Source organism: Physella acuta, unplaced genomic scaffold (genome assembly GCF_028476545.2).
Source record: "Physella acuta isolate Inbredline_101_S28 unplaced genomic scaffold, ASM2847654v3 ptg000095l, whole genome shotgun sequence".
NCBI lineage: Eukaryota > Metazoa > Mollusca > Gastropoda > Physidae > Physella > Physella acuta.
In genome coordinates this window covers 459,968-477,953 of record NW_026731615.1, presented here as the reverse complement: position 1 = coordinate 477,953, position 17,986 = coordinate 459,968, and the positions used below count along the sequence as shown (strand labels likewise).

The 17,986-nt window shown below is 34.1% G+C and overlaps 1 protein-coding gene and 1 long non-coding RNA gene across 7 annotated transcripts in view; one reads left to right on the top strand and one right to left on the bottom strand.

The window, feature by feature from the left end:
- LOC131929570 (rho GTPase-activating protein 8) overlaps positions 1–6,822 on the bottom strand; it is a 48,390-nt gene extending 41,568 nt beyond the window's left edge. For 2 of the 5 annotated variants that reach the window (XM_059285853.1, XM_059285876.1), the window contains exons 1-4: positions 6,403–6,822; positions 2,767–2,816; positions 2,083–2,193; positions 1,615–1,638 (exon numbers count right to left, since the gene is read on the bottom strand). In XM_059285853.1, coding sequence (XP_059141836.1) covers positions 1,615–1,638; positions 2,083–2,193; positions 2,767–2,806 — 175 coding nt within the window. In that variant the 5' untranslated portion in view covers positions 2,807–2,816; positions 6,403–6,822. Of the gene's footprint in view, positions 1–1,259; positions 1,308–1,614; positions 1,639–2,082; positions 2,194–2,766; positions 2,817–6,402 lie in introns of all 5 variants that reach the window. The other 3 variants (XM_059285868.1, XM_059285886.1, XM_059285860.1) reach the window with 2 other exon arrangements.
- LOC131929613 (uncharacterized) overlaps positions 1–15,182 on the top strand; it is a 29,993-nt gene extending 14,811 nt beyond the window's left edge. Inside the window, exons 1-4 of one of the 2 annotated variants that reach the window (XR_009383981.1) lie at positions 9,391–9,497; positions 13,238–13,453; positions 13,583–14,382; positions 14,857–15,182. This is a non-coding gene — a long non-coding RNA (uncharacterized LOC131929613). Of the gene's footprint in view, positions 1–9,390; positions 9,498–13,237; positions 13,454–13,582; positions 14,383–14,856 lie in introns of those variants that run through there. The other variant, XR_009383982.1, reaches the window with a different exon arrangement.
- Positions 15,183–17,986: the final 2,804 nt, after the last annotated feature.

Below are 17,986 nucleotides of genomic sequence, written 5' to 3'. Positions count from 1 at the left end.
TCATTTTTTTTTAATTTACTGGAAAGATTATTGTGTAATTAAAGTTATAAAGATTTTTTTTTTTAGTTTTTGACTGAGCAAGGCTGGATTTTGTTCCACCAACTACAATCCTCAATTTCAATAAGTAATAACATCTCGCAATTTTTACAAATATATATGTTCATACATGAATGCAATTATTGTATGTATGACAAGGAAAAACCTAATTAAGCCTGTGTTTTTAAACTGTTATCTTAATCTATAACCAATTAGTATAACCTTGAATAAAAACAACAAAAAATTAATAAGCTTTCAGCACCGTAAAACAAAAATACAACATTTAACCATTCTCAGCATTATCCCATAACATAAATACAACATCTAATCTTCATGCCACCTGTTACCATTTTAGGTTTCGGACAAATTAAACATGCAGTTTTTTTTAGGTAAAGGAAGGGCTTTAAAATATAGATCGTAATAGTCTTGTTATTTGTGCAATAGAAAATACTGAGAAAAAGAGAGCTGTGATATTTTGAGATAGAGGTATGGTGACTGTGACAAGGTAAATTTACAGATTTTTTAATTAAGAATTAAATCAATATATAGAGCCATTGTCCCTTTCAATAATGGTAGCATTGTTTATAACTCAATTGTTCTACATTAGATGAATAGATAATGATATGTTTCTCTCTTCCATGTATAATAGTTTTTGGTTATTCTTGATAAAGTTTAATTTATCTTAAAATTATGAGATTATGTAGTACAATTGGAATAATTTGAAACAACTTATTAGAATAGTTTTAACTTATAAAAATTTATTTTATTTGTAATAGGAGTTTAAAAGCACTTTTTAAAAGAATCAATAAAATAAATAAGTGATTAAAAAATAAAGCGAACATAAACAAAATAATTTTCATATTAAAGAATCCTTTCTTGAGATGCAGAAGGTTAAGCTTAATTAAAATTTATTCTGTTGATTATAATCTATTTAAATTAGATAAAAACAGAAAGGCTCAAAGTTATTAAAGCATAATTAACTACAAAACAGTAAAAAGAAAAAAGCAAAGAAAATGTAAAAAATAATTTAAAAAGATGGTTTCTCTTCCAAATTCTTTTGTTCAGCTTAAATGAGAGGTTGTTTGGGTTTTAGATTATCAACAAATATTTCTAAACTGAACTGTAGGCAAAGCTCCACTACCCACTGAAAATGTATGTCTTAAATGCCAATTAGGAAGTTATCTAAAACAATCAGCGAACGCTCAACCAAATGTAAAATTGACCTGCTCTATCAATCCAGTACACATATCCGCCAATAATGTGAGCACTTACTGTAATAGTTGTAGAGAAACACTCAGGTTGATTAACAAAAGCAAATCTAACGATAATGTAGCGTCTCTACAGAGATCTCAAGCAATCGTAAATAAAACATCTTTTTTATTTAAAAAAAATAAAAGGACTAAAAATGTCTTACTAACAGTTAAAATAAAATTAGCCAATCTATTTACATGAGTCTCAAGCACTTATAAATAGTTAACTTTATTCACATGAGAAATTTATTGTATTATTACAATACCAAAATAAAGTGCAAAAGAAAGACCAAGAAATGCCCATACTAGACAATGAAATAGTTTTTACCTTCTTCTAACTCTGCTTCCAGCTCTGATTGTTTTATAAAACAGAGAAAACATTAAGTACACATCTGTCACAATTGCAATTGGTTGAATCAGATTATTTAGATACCATCTACATAAGGGGTGGGATTAGTTCTTAAAGTTTCATTTTTCTGTTTTGTTTTATATTTTCAAATGATGATCTATTTTCAAAAGATGTTAAGTAAATTCATCATTTCTATTATGTGTTAACAACCAATATAGACACCATCAACATAATGGTAGCCCAAATTATATTTGTACCATCTTTATCTGACTTTATATATATGAATGATTTTACTGAATTTGTTTGTTATGTTTAATCCTTGTATTAACTGCAGTGCCTTTTTTTTAAAACAAAATTTTAAGTTGTATAGTAAATAAAACTGTAAAACGTTAACAAAAATTATAAACTGTTTAAAGATATCAACATTACTACTGGTAGTACTTTTACCTTCTTTTGTTGACAATTCAGTCCCATCATCATCAAATTCTAGCTCAGGTTCATCTGTACTGGTGAAGTAGTCTTTATCTACCTCTTGGATGTGCTTTTTCTTGACATTACCTACATCATGTAGGAACACTAATTAACTTGATGCAAATTATATGGATGCATAATCTTACAGCAATTTACCAGAGTATAGATATGATTTTTACAGCAAAATGCTAATCACTAAACATATCCAAAACATATCTAAACCATATATATATATATATATATATATATATATATATATATATATATATATATATATATATATATATATATATATATATATATATATATATATATATATATATATATATATATATATCATATTTTCCATAGGGCAGATGAAGTAGAGTTTTTTTTTCAATCTCTGCATACAGGGGCATAGAGTGGTCAGGTACCCATCAGAGCTGGGTGGACTCAGAACGTCCTACAAATTTAAGCCACGGAAACGAACTTGGGACTTTCAGGTTAGCAGTTGTGGGCTCCACCATCCTAACACTCAATGCATCTATATACATCCAATATTTAATAGGAGCAATAGAACAACTGGTATTTAATTATCTAGTAAATAAATTAAGATTTAAAACTAGAGGACCACATTAATTTGCTAAGTGGGTGGTAGTAACATTAAAATTTACACTTTACCTGCATCAAAATAGCTACTTGAATCATTTAATCCAGCCATGTTAAAAAAACTGGAGGAAAAGTAAAATATATTATAAATTATAGGCCTAAAGTTACATTATCAATTAATTTATAAAATAACATTACTCAAAAATGTGGAATTATTTTGTGTACTTTTTCATATTTAGTGGAAACATGGTTTTTATGCTACAATATACAGAAATGCCCTTGCAGTGCACCTTTTTTTGTGCGCAGTTTTTCATAGCGCTTCTTTCTAGTGAACAGAATTCAAGAAAATTTCACATTTAGGCCTAATTAAAATAGAAAATTTTTAATGGAAAACAAAAAAACATTGCAATAAAACGAACACATAAAATCATAATAATAATCAAGTAGTAAACAAGAAGCTTCTGTAGACTGTATAGCCTACTAGTATTGAGCACTATGCAGTCACTTTTTCTGATTTGCTACACTAACTAGTCTACAATATAGGCCTTGTTTTTCTTAAGTGTTAGGCCCTAACTAATGACCTAATGCTGAGGCCTAACTAATTTATAGATAAATAGCCTAGTTATTAAATTGGCCTACACAAAAATACAGGTAATCTCACGATCTTCTAGCATCGGTTATTATTCCGGAATGTTACAGAGGTAAAAAAACAGTAAAACCATGGCATCGTCTGACACACAGTTCCAGAAACCAAGGGAAGTACTGTAAACCAAATTGTATTAGACACCATATTATTTTTTATATATAGGCCTAATGTTTAAAAATGTGCATAGATTGATTTTGTATTTCTAATTAATTTAAGTGTACATGCTAATTACTGCTGCTACTTAACATTGTTCTAGTCCTTTTTACTACTTTAGACTTGAGTAGATCTAATTGTCTTATTTTACTAGGCCTAAATTTAGAATCTATTTGTTGCAAATAAGTTTTTCTCTGTTTCTTAAAATACAATTATTGCATTCGAATTTTTTAGAAATATTTAGTCTAGATCTAGATGACTAGATCTACTAATTGTTAATTTTCTGTCAATAAAACTTAAAATTAAGTTAAAACATTAATTTAATGCACTTGACTTTATATTTCAACTGTCAAATTAATTTATGGTAATGAACGTTAACGAAACGCAACAAACATTACCAGCTAATTTCAGATGCTATATCCTGAGATTACCAAAATACAAATAGGCCTAAGTGGTATACCATTCGAATCGTACTTAGAGGATTTCATAGTGTCAGCCGCCAACCAATCAAACGCGCGCTTTCTCCGCGTTTTGGTTGGCGGCTGACGTCACGGTGACGTCACGCGACGCGTTTTTGGAGCTAAAAAGGGCCGAAAAAGCCATTTTTTTCTACGTGTAGTTCGGATTTTTTTACGTTTTTTAAAATGGGCCCGAAAATGACACTTTTTCAAACTGGACTTAGCCATTTTTTCAAACAAATTTTTCGAAAAAAGGCCGTTTTGGGTGATTTTTGGATGTAAACAATGGCCTAGGTCAACACGTGTCAAACCACGTGAAGGCACCCAATCGACGATTTCGGTCACGCATGAGTGGTTTTCATACGTTCTCGTGAACTAAATACCAGTTTCTTGACAACAAAATGGAAAACGACAATTTCGTGAAAATAACGACCCTAGAGGAATGGCTCTTGAAGATTATTAAATAAAAATCGGTGTGTTGGCTCTATGTATTGATTCTAAACTTGTCTATAATTGATTAGTAGGGCATGCTGAAACAACGGCCTGAGGGCGCCGTGTAGTGTGTAGTTTTGCTAAATGTAAATTAATCAGCCCAGCCGCAGATCAATCGCAAACTGTTAAAATGGTTGGATGTGAAAAGCTTCTACTTACAAATTACTTCTGAATAATCACATCACACAAAATAATCCCAAAGAAAGCACAAAATAAAATCCTTTAGAAAAGCATCACCATGAAATTTGAAAACCACAGTTTGTCAACCTTAACCAGCCATCTTTGGCTCGATCTAGAGGTCATTCTTTAGCCTACACATGTGTCTTGTCAACCAATTTAGTTTCTGATGGTACACGACATTTAGATAAATATAATATAACAAACTAACTGAATTCCAACATTATATCCATCTAATCCAATATTGAAACAGAATTTGAAGCACAATGATCTAACGAATAAATCCAACTCTATGCGAGTGTCGCAGCTTTAGTCCTGGATACAACCATAGTGTGTAGTCGTGTTGTGAGTAAATTTGCATGAGATACAACACCGACCTAGACCTTCCTGATGTGTATGGCCCCAAAGTGCTGCGAGTAGGGGAGGGCAATTTAACGCCAGAATAGTTTTTTTTTTCAATAGTTAGGTCATCAGTAGCTCACGCATCCTAACGGGGTTGAAAGTGTAACTTTAAATTGAACTAGGTGAGAGGAGGAGGGTGAGGTCATTAGAACAACGGAGCTATATTTCTAGTAGAAGAATACGGGGAAATCATAGCTTGAAGTTTGAAGCCGGCATTTCATTTTTTTCATTGTTACTGAGTACAGCCCTTTAATGCACGACTAGGCTACTCATTATGAAATCTAAAAATGTAGTTGTGCTACCATGCAAAAGTAGCCTAATAGGTCTTGTTTATTTAAATGCAGATCCTGTTAGCCTAAAAATATTTGGATACACATTTTAGTTATATCGTAATGATTAATGTTAGGCATATATTCTGATAGTCCTTCAAGTTTTTGGGCAATCCATAACTTGTATTTCAAATTTATAATGAGCGGGATGCACTCGATGTTTTAAGTGCTACATTCGGTAGCTGTTACTTTGTGTATGACAGCATCCCAATAGTTCACTGTAAATATAAACTGAGCTTGGCGAGATTCCCATCGCCAAGCAATCGTATGATAGACCCAGCAAGCATCACTCGTTAAATTCGACATCATGGCTATACCAGTCCTTGATTTTCATTACAGCCTTTAAACGCCTAGTTCTTGGTTTTAAAAAAAAAAAGTGTCTCCCCCCCCCTCCCCGCTTGCGCCGACGTCATCATAGGCCAATACCATGTTGCGATTTTTTTTAAACGGATATAACACACCCCTCTCCCCCTCACAGCAAACGCCAACAACGTCACCGAAGGCCCAAGGCCAATAACACGCACCACGGTGGATTTTTTCTTCAATGAGTATATACCCTACCCACCCGCCACCTTACAACATACCGCATGTCTCTACGAACGGGGTTAAAAGTTTAACTTTGAGTTCAAGAAGGGGAAGGGGTGGTATTCAAACAACGAAGCTGTTTCTTTATAGTACAAATACATAGTTTAAAAAATGATACTTACTGTAACTTACCTACTGCTATAGCATCATACATAATTTTATAAATTAGCTAATTAATTAATTAACTAATTAAATATATCTAATGATAATGAAGGGAGATAGTTTATTTTGGTTAAGGCACGACACACAACACTATGCGTGCGTGGTATGTGGCCTGACCTACTGAAAGGAGATTGTTTATATTATTGTTTTGAGTTTATATTTAACTCAATGCAACGAGCCCGCCGGTTGGCTGAGGCCACGCCGGGGGACGATCTGTCCGGGATTCAAAGGGACGACTCGAAATATCGTCCTTAAATTTAACTAGGCCCCCTAATAAAAAAAATTTTTTAGCACTTGCACTTACTTTCTCTACTCTTGTCTTAGGCTGTTAGCTTAGGTCTCTAGGTGTTTTAGTTGATCTTTGATAAGAGATTAGGATAAGACTTTAATAATCGCTTCATGAGACACTGGACTGTGACTAAATAAGAATGTTACACTTTAGCTTTAAACTTTTGTTACTTAAATCAATCAGATGAATCAGTCCAATCACCAAACAAACAAATTCATTCAGCTCTCAGATTGGTTTTTAAATAAGCGACATTTTCATTAAATACGTCATTTCAAAATAAATCTTGTTATTTCCTTTTGCAGTTGTATTATAAATGTATTGGGTATCAGTTCTAGATCTTGATCTATGTAACAAATAGAATAAATGTAGATCTATGAAACATTGTGAAATTTAATATTATTGTTGTGGAAATTTGCTTGATGTCACCGGAAGAGATCGTGACACTATTTTATTTCCAATTTTGAAGTCAAGCAAGGGAGAGTACTGTATAATTCTTTTTTTTAAATTCTTTTTTACTTTCTGGTATATACGAAGTATAGAGAAAGTCTTGTAATCGGAAAAACATAATTTTGCAATCTTGTCCGTATGTCTGTGTGTCTGTCTGTGTGTGTGTCCGTATGTAAACTCGATAACTTGAGTACCGTTACAGCTAGGTTGATGAAATTTCATATATAAGTATTTTATCAAAATCGTAGATCCTGATAAACTTTTGAGCGATTTCCGATAACCGGAAGTGGTACTTTTTCTACTTTGAATTTTTCAAAAGCCTATAAGTTGCGTACTATTTTAGAGAGATGCATGAAATTTCAAATGTAAGTAAAAGATCTAATTCTCTACCTTCTGTCAAATTTTGAGTAATTTCCGTTGACCGGAAGTACTAATTTACGCTATTTCCGATTTCTCAAAAAACGCATGTAAATTTATAAAGTACTAATAATATCCCGCACTTTTATACACATTTTATTAGGCGTCCACTTGGTGTGGGACGGAGTGGTCTAGCGGTAGAGAGCTGGACTGCTAACCCAATAGTCTCGAGTTCGAATCCGAGTTCAAGTCAGTAGACCGTCCCTGAGTCCACCCAGCTCTGATGGGTACCTAACTCCTGTTAGGGAAAGTAAAGGCGGCTGGGCATATAGAATATAATGCTGACCACACTATCTCTTCATATGCTGAGGTCACAGAAACAAGTGAACTCTACTTCACCTGGACAGGGAGGGCATTCTCTCATTCTGTGGGAATGTCGAGCCTGTATGTTGAGAAGTGTCTCTGTGTCGCATTTCTGTGTTGTATGGCGTATGCCGCGGCGTATGGTAAAGTAGGCCTAGGGCCTTGATCTAGAATCTATTTTATTTAATAAAATATTTAATAGTAATATACTAATAGTGTTTTATTATTTTTCCTTTTAACTTTTAGTCATTTAGTAGTTTGCTTATTTAATAATAATATTTTGTATACGAAGTGACTAGTCTACGTAGGTCGTAGGTATACTAACTATTTAGTGTTTATTATCACTTCGACTTTGAGGTCTCGATTGTAGGAAAAAAAGTCACAGGAAAAAAAAACACAGGAAAAAAAACACAGAAAAAAAGTCACAGGAAAAAAAGTCACAGGAAAAAAAGTCACAAATATATATTTATATATTTGCATGATATTTGTTAATACTTTTATGTATTAAATATTAGAGAGTGCAAATTAACTTAGGATTAATTAAATGTAATGTAATGTGTGTAGGCTGTATACGCATGGCATAGGAATTTTTATAATTCATCTAAAAATATTTATTATGAAGTATGTCGATTGTAATTATTTTAAACTTAAGATTAGTAGCATTTAATAGAATGCTCCAAAGCATGGCGTAGCGAGGTCGGGTGTCACCCGGTGCGGCACTTAATGGTGTCACCCCCCCAGAGGCGTTGCGACCCTTCCCGGGGACAAACTTTCAAGTTTTCGATTTGCACCTTCCCCCCCTCAAACTTTCGATTTGCACCCCCCCCCCTCAAGTTTTTCTCTATATATTTTGCTATTTTTTGCCTTGGTGTCACCTGCCTTGGTGTCACCCCACTAAATGGTGTCACCCGGTGCGGTCCGCACCCCCCGCCCCCCTCCCCCTCGCTACGCCCCTGCTCCAAAGTCCACGTTTTTCATCGTGTTTTTTTTTTAAATACAAATATTAAATTACCGTGAAATGGTAAGTTCATCTGACTTGCTGCCCTCAACTCATAGCAACAATAGTTATGTTTAGTTCAACCACCTTTACTGCCCACATTTATCAAGCTCATTACATAACAAAACTTAGGATCAAAACAGAAAGCCGACAAGGTTCAAAGGCTGTCATTGACGCATAACGTCAACAACAGAGTTTCTTCCAGGCATCTCTTCGGGGGGGGGGGGGGGGGGGAAGCCCCCCCCCCCCCCCCGAAAAATATTTACCGCCCCCCCCCCCACCCCCGAACGAAATGAAATTTATATAATTTATATAGAAAATATATACTTTTAACAGTGTCCGCCCCCCCCCCCCGAAGAAAGTTTACCGCCCCCCCTCCCCCCAAAGATTTCAAGTGCCCCCCCCCCCCCGGAGAAAAAAGTCTGGAAGAAACACTGGTCAACAACACAAAATATTTTCGGATAATGCCTACTGAGTAGAGGCAGACCAGAGAATAGCCTACGGCAAAATGTGCCTAAATTTCTTTTATAATTAACTTTTCTACCGTGTATTTAACTAAATACGTAACAAAAGTTGAGATTGTTTTGTTAATTATCTTAGAGTATTTTTTCTTACAATTGTTATAAATCATAATGCTTTTAACGTCTATAAATAATTTCTTATGCTATCAAAAATACAACCCACAACAATAAACATACAAAATTTTACAATTCTTAACAAATTAATAAAAATATTCCTAAAAAGATTTTTGTGCCTTTTTTTCTGTGACTTTTTTTCCGATAAAATTTTTCTACTGTGACTTTTTTCCTGTGACTTTTTTCCAGTTCACCGAGGTCTCAATGGTTGTTGTATCCAGGCCACGTGGTAGTATTATTTTGTCTGTGTTTAGAGTTTCTCAGTTTAGGCCTTAGGGTAGCCTAATCTCTTATCCGACTTATCGCTTTAGGTACGTAAAATCACACTCGACTAGAATCTAGATCTCTAGAGTCTAGATCTAGTAATGTGAAAAACAGGTGACTCCTTAAATTAATACATTTTAGTAGATCTAATAGATCTAGATCTAGTCTAGATCTAGATCTAGTAATTATTTCACATTTATAGATCTAGAATCTAGAAAATCTAGATCTATGATCTAGATCTAGGAGGATTTTACTCTTACTTAGATCCTAACTAGATCTAGTAACTAATAGATAGAGATCTACTTAATTCTTGAAATTTACAAAAATGTTTCAGTTTCATTTAGGGCTTTTAAGCTTAGGCATTTATTTAGGCCTATTCCATGTAATATGTAACGAAGTGACTAGATCTACTCGGTATAGTATTAGTTAGGGACTTGGATGAAATTTCAATTTAAAAAAAAATAAATAATGTAGTAGCACCAGTTTATAGAGCTCATTTAGACAAGAACAAAGATACTTTTATTTTAATTTTAGCTCAAACGGTTACGGAGTTATGAATTTTTAACGTATTTAATTTTCGGGTTTTTTTACCATGGGGTTTTCTCAATTTTTTGCTTCCCTACTTTTTTGGATGCGAACTAAAATCTCTGTAACTTTTTAAATAGCAGGTATTTTTTAATGAAAATTCACTAAGATCAAGCTTATGATATCAGTAAAAGAGTAAGATAAAAATAATTGAAGTGGATGAGAATGATCATAAAAAATAATGTTAACAAAGAGGGTCAGCCCCCTAAAATTTTTGAATAAGCGTCTTTGATAGGCAACACACAATCTGTTGCTAAATTTTTATTATATGGAATATCTTACTGAAAATTGGCCTGAATAGTGCCAACACTGTATACATTAACAGAAAGTCAAAATATTTTACTTAGCTTATGTGGTTTTATTACAATGTTGGACAAAATAAAAGTCATTTTTATTCTGCGCAACTACTTTTTTTGCAAGAAAGAAGTACAATGTTGAGTAGATTTTAGATTACTTTGGTTATATGCAAGAAATATTGTAAAAATGAAGGTTATTATATACTTTGATATTACCATTGTTCAAATTTGATTTTAAAAATATTTTATTTAATGAAAAAGGGGTTTAAACTCATATACCCGCCTTAATTTTAAAAAATAAATTCTGCTATAGGCAACACATAATCTCTTGCCAAATTTTTATTATATGGAATATCTTAATGAAAATTGGCCTAATTGGTGCCAACATTGTATACATCCACACAAAGTAAAAATATTTCACTTAGCTTATGTGGTTTTGTTACAATGTTGGTCAAATTTAAAAAGTCATTTTTGTTCTGCGCAACTACTTTTTTGCAAGAAAGAAGTACAATGCTAAACGGATTTTAGATTACTAAAATTGTATCTAAATGTTGTCAATATTCATGATATTTCAACCATGTTATGTGTATGTTATCATAGAATTGATATAATTTAATTTACAATTATTGTTGAACAAATAATTTAATAATTGAAATGATTTTTTAATTGGTGGAGTAAAGATCACCATTTAATGTTAAAGGTAAGTTTTATAATTTAGAAACATGTGTCATATATTTAAGTGACATCTCATGCTGTGTGGATAATATGTTTAAGTCTATTAGCTTGTGTCACTTTTTTACTTTCAAAAATAACACCATCAATGATTTAAAAATGAAATCTGATCAAACATCTACTGAAGCTGTGTCTCCTCTGGCTGATAGCTTTTAGAACTAATAAAAACCAGCAACATCCATTCTTAAGTGGACTTATTTCTCCTTCATTGAAGTTGCTTATGAGTAGATCCACATCTTTTGATTCTCTATCCCCTTGTGAGCTGGTACATTTTATCTAGGGCCAAGACTAGTAAAGCTCCAACTGAAAAATATACAATAGCAAAAATACAGTAGTATAGTGTAGCTTTACACAGAAAATTGTGTAAATGTACATAAAGTAAGTAGTGAAAATGCCTAGAGTTATAATTGAAAAGGGCCTATACAAGTTTAACATAAATAAAGAGGACTTATCTAATAAAAAAGTAAAAACTTGCTCTAAGAAAACAAGTAGAAGGCTGAATAAAAATATACATATTATGGTTCATTTGGAATTAAATATTAACACTTGTAATAGATCTATATTCATTTTATTTTTTAAATATTAGTAGACCTTAAGTCCCAACAAACTCACTGAACTAAGTGTAATAGCCTGCAATAGGTCTATAGTAGATTTATACTAGGCATAGCCATAGGGCCTACTATTAAGCTTTAAAATTAACTTGTTCATTTAAGAAATTTGTATAGAAAAGCACACTACATATAACTAACATTCTTTTTTTTTTAAATATAATACTTAAGTTAACAATTTAGATCTAGAATCTACTGTTTAAAAAATAAACATCGCGAACTGAGAGAAAAAAAACGATCTTATTTACAATCCTAAAATTACCCAATTAATGAATCTAATAACAAAATACAAATGAAAAGTCATCAAAAATAACAAGTTTAATAAATAACAAATGTAATTCGATAATTTAAAAAGCTTTTAGAGTCAGATTCATGTGGATGTTGCTGGATTTAGATAAACAAGTAGATTTACATTGTATAGCGTCATTAACAACAACACACCACTTCCGGTTTTAACCTCGATCTTTTCCGGCAATCTTAAGCTGTTGTAAGCCCTATGCTTTCAAAGTTATTTATAAAAAAATACGTCGCTAATGAATAACTAAATGAAATTTGAAACACATATGTAAAAATGGTGTTTACGCTCGGAGATCGCATTTCTAGCCTAAGGCGACGGTAAATTTTTATGGAACAATAAGTTTTACTTACCCAATTTTTGCCTGAAACACACCATCACGCACTCGTAGCAGAAAAAAACAAAAATAACACAGCAATCGGTGAAATCCATTTGTCTTTCAGAATAAAGTGACACTTTTCTATTAACAATGGTGATTAATAGTGAAATTATTTTTTTTTAATTATCACCCACTGCCGCACGGCTAAATTCACTAAGTTACGGTATGGGGAAAAAACTCTCGTTTTTAGAGGGGCAAAATCTACGTCATCCAAGTCCCTAGTATTAGTTAAGCCTACGAGTGTAGATACTAGATAGTGGTATAGTTATCCCACCCCCACCCTAGCAGGACTTACATAATAAACATATGCCTACATCTTTGCTACACATTGTAATATAAGTCAGTTTCAACATGTTATGCACTAGAAGATTCTAGATCTATATGCCTACAATAATGTAATACTGGGTAGAGTTTGGAATTAACAAACATGAAGAGAACCCGGACTAGTTCAAAAGTCGAGACAAATGATTTTAAACATCCAATAGATAGACAGATCTTTTCTGAATTTTTAATTAGCTACCTAACCTCAAACTATCTATATTGTTGCTCTGAATTCTAGTAATAACTTCTTATAAGAATTACTGAGTAAAACTTGACATAGCGTCATGCGGTTTTGAGCCAATCATTATGTTTTTCACAAAAAGTTTGTCATCACTCTTCATACCTTTAAACGTCTTTTTTAATACTTATCATTATTGCGTGACTTGTCAACGATATAATGCTATGTTTATTTTACACTACATATATACTGAATATACACGCTGTCTTGATTTGAACAAATAGTAAATAATGATAATTGTTATTGAATATAAGGATTATATAATTTTATTAGATATAACTATAATACCAATTTCGTTTTCCATTTTTCAATGAGATGATTGTATTATTTCAGAGATATTTCCTGAATACTACATGGTATTGCATGAGTGTTATTATCTCCACGCCACTGAGATCACTGTAAGATGTCCGAAGATTCTGACATTGCTGATGTTGAAATGAATACCACAGATTTTTCAGAATGTAATACAAGAGAAACTGAGACACAAGAACAGAAGACAGAAATTAAACATAAGAATCATTATTCATAAAAGCTCTATTGGCATTAACGGTAAGGTCAATATTTTTTGTTTTATGGTAACTAACCCCACTAATAAAAATTCGATTATACCCTTTAATTAAATCTTATTTATTTTTAAATAAGTTGTCAAATGTATTCACTTAAATTTTTATTTTACAGCCGACCTAACCACAGCCAGCTACCCAGCCATGGATCGATACGCTTGTGACACCAGTGAGGGCAAATACACCCAAAGAACATTTGAAACGACATCAAAACACTGCACATGGCAGAGAAAGACATCAATGTACAGAATGCGGGAAAGTATTTACCAGAAAAGATAATTTATACAGACACACATTCGGTAATACAAACATCCCTGACATTAAAAAACCCGACCTGATGCAAACAAAAGCTGCCAGCACCAAGCACTGATTGAATCAAATAGAAATTGGACTTTAAACCAACACCAACAAACAAATCTAAACTGGACTCAAAAACCAGAATGTAAAACACAGATCACAGATCGCCCCAGAAACCATCAACATGACAGTGGATGACTTTGACAACACACCAAGGTGGGCAAAAAGACTACATGATCAGAAGCTTTCACTACAAAAATTGTTTTCTCAACACCTCCTCTGACGTTGAGGATTTCAATGCCTCCCTGTACATATACCCAGATTTTAACAAACGACTACATGTTCAGAAGCTTTCACTACAAACATTGTTTTCTCGGCACCTACTCTGACGTTGAGGATTTCAATGCCTCCCTGTACATATACCCAGATTTTAACAAAAGACTACATGATCAGAAGCTTTCACTACAAAAATTGTTTTCTTGATACCTACTCTGACAGTTGAGGATTTCAATGCCTCCCTGCACATGTACCCAGATTTTAACCTTGAGAAACACACCTTGCCCACCAACTTTGCAGGTGTTATAGCTGTCTTCTCTGACACAAAAATCTACAACCCAAGTAAGTTTATATATATTTTTTTCTTTTTTATATATCTTATTTTCTTCATATATTATTGTAATTGTAGCTAGATTTACCTCATTCATATCTCTGTAAAATATTAATCCCATTGTTTTACCTTAATATCTTCATTGTATCAAATGATTGTTTAATTTATCTTTTAAACGCCCAGTGATCACCTACTAAATCGTGTCATTAACTAATTATCTCAATAAAATATTACTTTTTATGATACCCCTCATATTCCTAATTGTAATAAGTTATTGTTTAATTTATCTTTAATAACCGGTTGAGCACTTATTAGACGTATCATTAATTATTTTTTTTATCTCTCTAAAATTATCATAACAATTTACTTTAATTTCGTCACTGTATTTTAACGAAAATTCGGTTGTAATTAAATAAATTACATTTTGAATTTTAATTAAGTGAAATGAAACGCAGTAATTTTCTGAATTTATTTTCTTTTTTCAGAAACACATCCCGGATTTGTTAACAGCTAAAGCTCTTTCCTAAATCAAATACTTGCTGACTGACCAAGTTTTCAGAGCCTGTCGAGAAAACAAAAAACTTTTGCATGGCATTTAAATTTTAGAAATAGACTCAAACGCACACTGTTGCTCGCTTTCTGTGATTTAGATTTTAATTTCAGATATATGTGGTGGAACTAATACTTAGGGCATTTAACGCAGAGATTTATACATACACGCAACACAGAAACACAATTTCTTACTTTTACATTAAAAGACAAGTACAGTCAGACAGTGTGACATCTCCATTAACCATATGCTTTTTTTGGGGGGAGGGGGGATACAGTGATGTCATCAGCTAGCTATCTCAAATAGCAGCTGTTCATGTTATGACCTATTCTATAGGCATTCACAATGACCTCCACGTTGTCTATTTGGGGGAGGGGGGGGGTGCCATACCGGATCGACGATACATTAACGGTATTATAATTTATATCACGTTTAACACTTCAAATTATTGGAACTAATTATAAACTGTTATTTCCACAATTTCAAGATGTCTAGTGAGGATTGGCTTCTTGTGGCCAGGGGTAGCAATAATTAATAAAGAAATACGAACGGCGAATCAGTGATTCTAAATTGGTGATGGTCAGTTAATTCATGAACAAAAACACTTTAAATCTTAGCAGTGGCGTAGCCAGGATTGTCTCAAGGGGGGGGGGGGGGCTCCAATTTTTACCCGGGACAAACTTTCGATTTGCACCCCCCCCCTCATACTTTTTACATATATACCGAGGGGTCTATGGGGGGGTATGACCCCCCCCCCCCTGTCTACGCCACTGAATCTTAGAGATCTTTTGGATGGCGCTGATCTTAAAATTTCCTTCTAATTCTGGTATTATTATGAATCGAGTATGTTTTGAAAGATTAAGTTTACAGCATGATATATTAAAAGCCTTTGATGATTTGGAAGGACGTTAAATAAATTAATAAAATTTAAGAAGACTTTTGTGTGATTTCATTTTATATTAGTTTCAGTTGTGTGTCTCAAAAAGGTGTAGAATGTCAAATTTTATTTATCTTCTATATTATTTTGGAAAATTATAAAAACATATATTTTGTATTTACAATACACATACTAACACAAATGGCATGCAGTTATGTTCTAAATCGTTTTCAATGACTATTTAAACAACTTTTTAAAAAAATCGATAGACTTGTAGTGGGTCGCGGCAGCCATCTTCCCCCAGCTGGGGAACCCCTCCAAATAATACTCAAATGTGACCTAATATACTACTGTACATTAATGCCGTATTATTAATACTATGTTCATCACTTTTTTTTTTGTAACAAAAAAAAACTAAGCCAGTAGCATATAAGTAACCAAACACAGTGACCAGTGGCGTAGCCAGGATCGTCTCAAGGGGGGGGTTCCAATTTTTACCCGGGGACAAACTTTCGATTTGCACCCCCCCCCCTCAAACTTTCGATTTGCACCCCCCCTCAAACTTTCGATTTGCACCCCCCCCCCCTCAAACTTTCGATTTGCACCCCCCCTCAAACTTTCGATTTGCACCCCCCCCTCAAACTTTCGATTTGCACCCCCCCTCAAACTTTCGATTTGCACCCCCCCTCATACTTTTTATATATACCGAGGGGTCTATGGGGGGGGGTTATGACCCCCCCTAACCCCCCCCTGCCTACGCCACTGACAGTGACGTCACAAGGCGGAGACGGGAGGTGCGGTCACCATTGGGTGACACCATTTAGCTAGGTGACGCCTAGACAACAAATTAGAAAGGTTTTTATAGTCAAAACAATGTTTTATCCAGTTAAAAAAAAATAGATGGGGGAGTTGTATGACATCAAACAGAAAATTGTTGGAAGATGGCCGGGTAACAACCCCAGTAAACGCACAGGGTGACACCCAACCTAGTGACGCCACTAACTAAACACAATATGTTTCTCATGGTTTATTTAGATTTGTTTTTTCTCTTGCTTTTGAGTTTGCAAAATGGTAAATGAGTTCCTTGAGATCCATTTAGGCTGCTACTGAATGTTCGATACTTATGAGATAGCCGATCAGAGTTTCTTCCAGGCGGTGCCCCCCCCCCCCCGGTCTTTATTTTAATTATTAATAGATTAGCATTTATAAGATCAATCATTTAATTTATAAAATTAATAACTCGCATAAGACATCATCCTTACAGGATTCATAGTTCCAGTGGCGTAGCGAGGTCGGGTGTCACCCGGTGCGGCACTTAATGGTGTCACCCCAGAGGCGTAGCGAGGGGGGGGGGCGGGGGGGACATATGCTCCGGGCGTTGACCTTATGGGGCGCCAAAATGGGTTGGAAAAACAAATCGAAAGTTTGCGCGGGGGGGGGGTGCAAATCGAAAGTTTGTCCCCGGGTGCCGGGAAGGGTCTCTACGCCTCTGTGTCACCCCCCAGAATCCTTCGATTTGCACCCCTCCCCTCAAACTTTCAATCTGCAACCCCCCCCCCCCCCCCCTCAAACATTCGATTTGCACCTCTTAAAACACTATTTAACACTCGAATTAATTTCATTTATCTCTATATATTTAGCTATTTTTTGCCTTGGTGTCACCCCCCCCCCCCTAAATGGTGTAACCCGGTGCGGTCCGCACCCCCCTCGCTATGCATCTACATAGTTCATAGTCTCTATTTCTCTTTACTTCATCACTCGCTTTCCAAAAAGGTGCTATTTAAGTATTTTTTATTATGGGGAGGGGGGGGGGGACGGGTTAATACTTTAATGACGTCACACTCCGTAGGGGCGGGTAAGGGTTTCAGAAAGTATGACATGCTTTTGCAATGTTTTTTTTTTCCATTTTAATAAAAATCAATCTAGGACTACTCAACGTTGACGGTGCTCAGTATATATTTTATCTAAGAAATTGCAATTTCTTTTTAATTAGAGTTCTAAGAGATGTGGTAGGCTGATCAAATGTGACGTCATTTTATGTGTTGTAGTTAATTAAAAGATGGGTAACGTTGCGGAGGGAGGGGAGGTAAATATCGTTAAAAATCACGACCCGACGTTGTTATATATCCCTTTCCCCGTTGCGATGTGTTTTTTTTTAAAACACGAGCACTATGTCATAATTTCACTT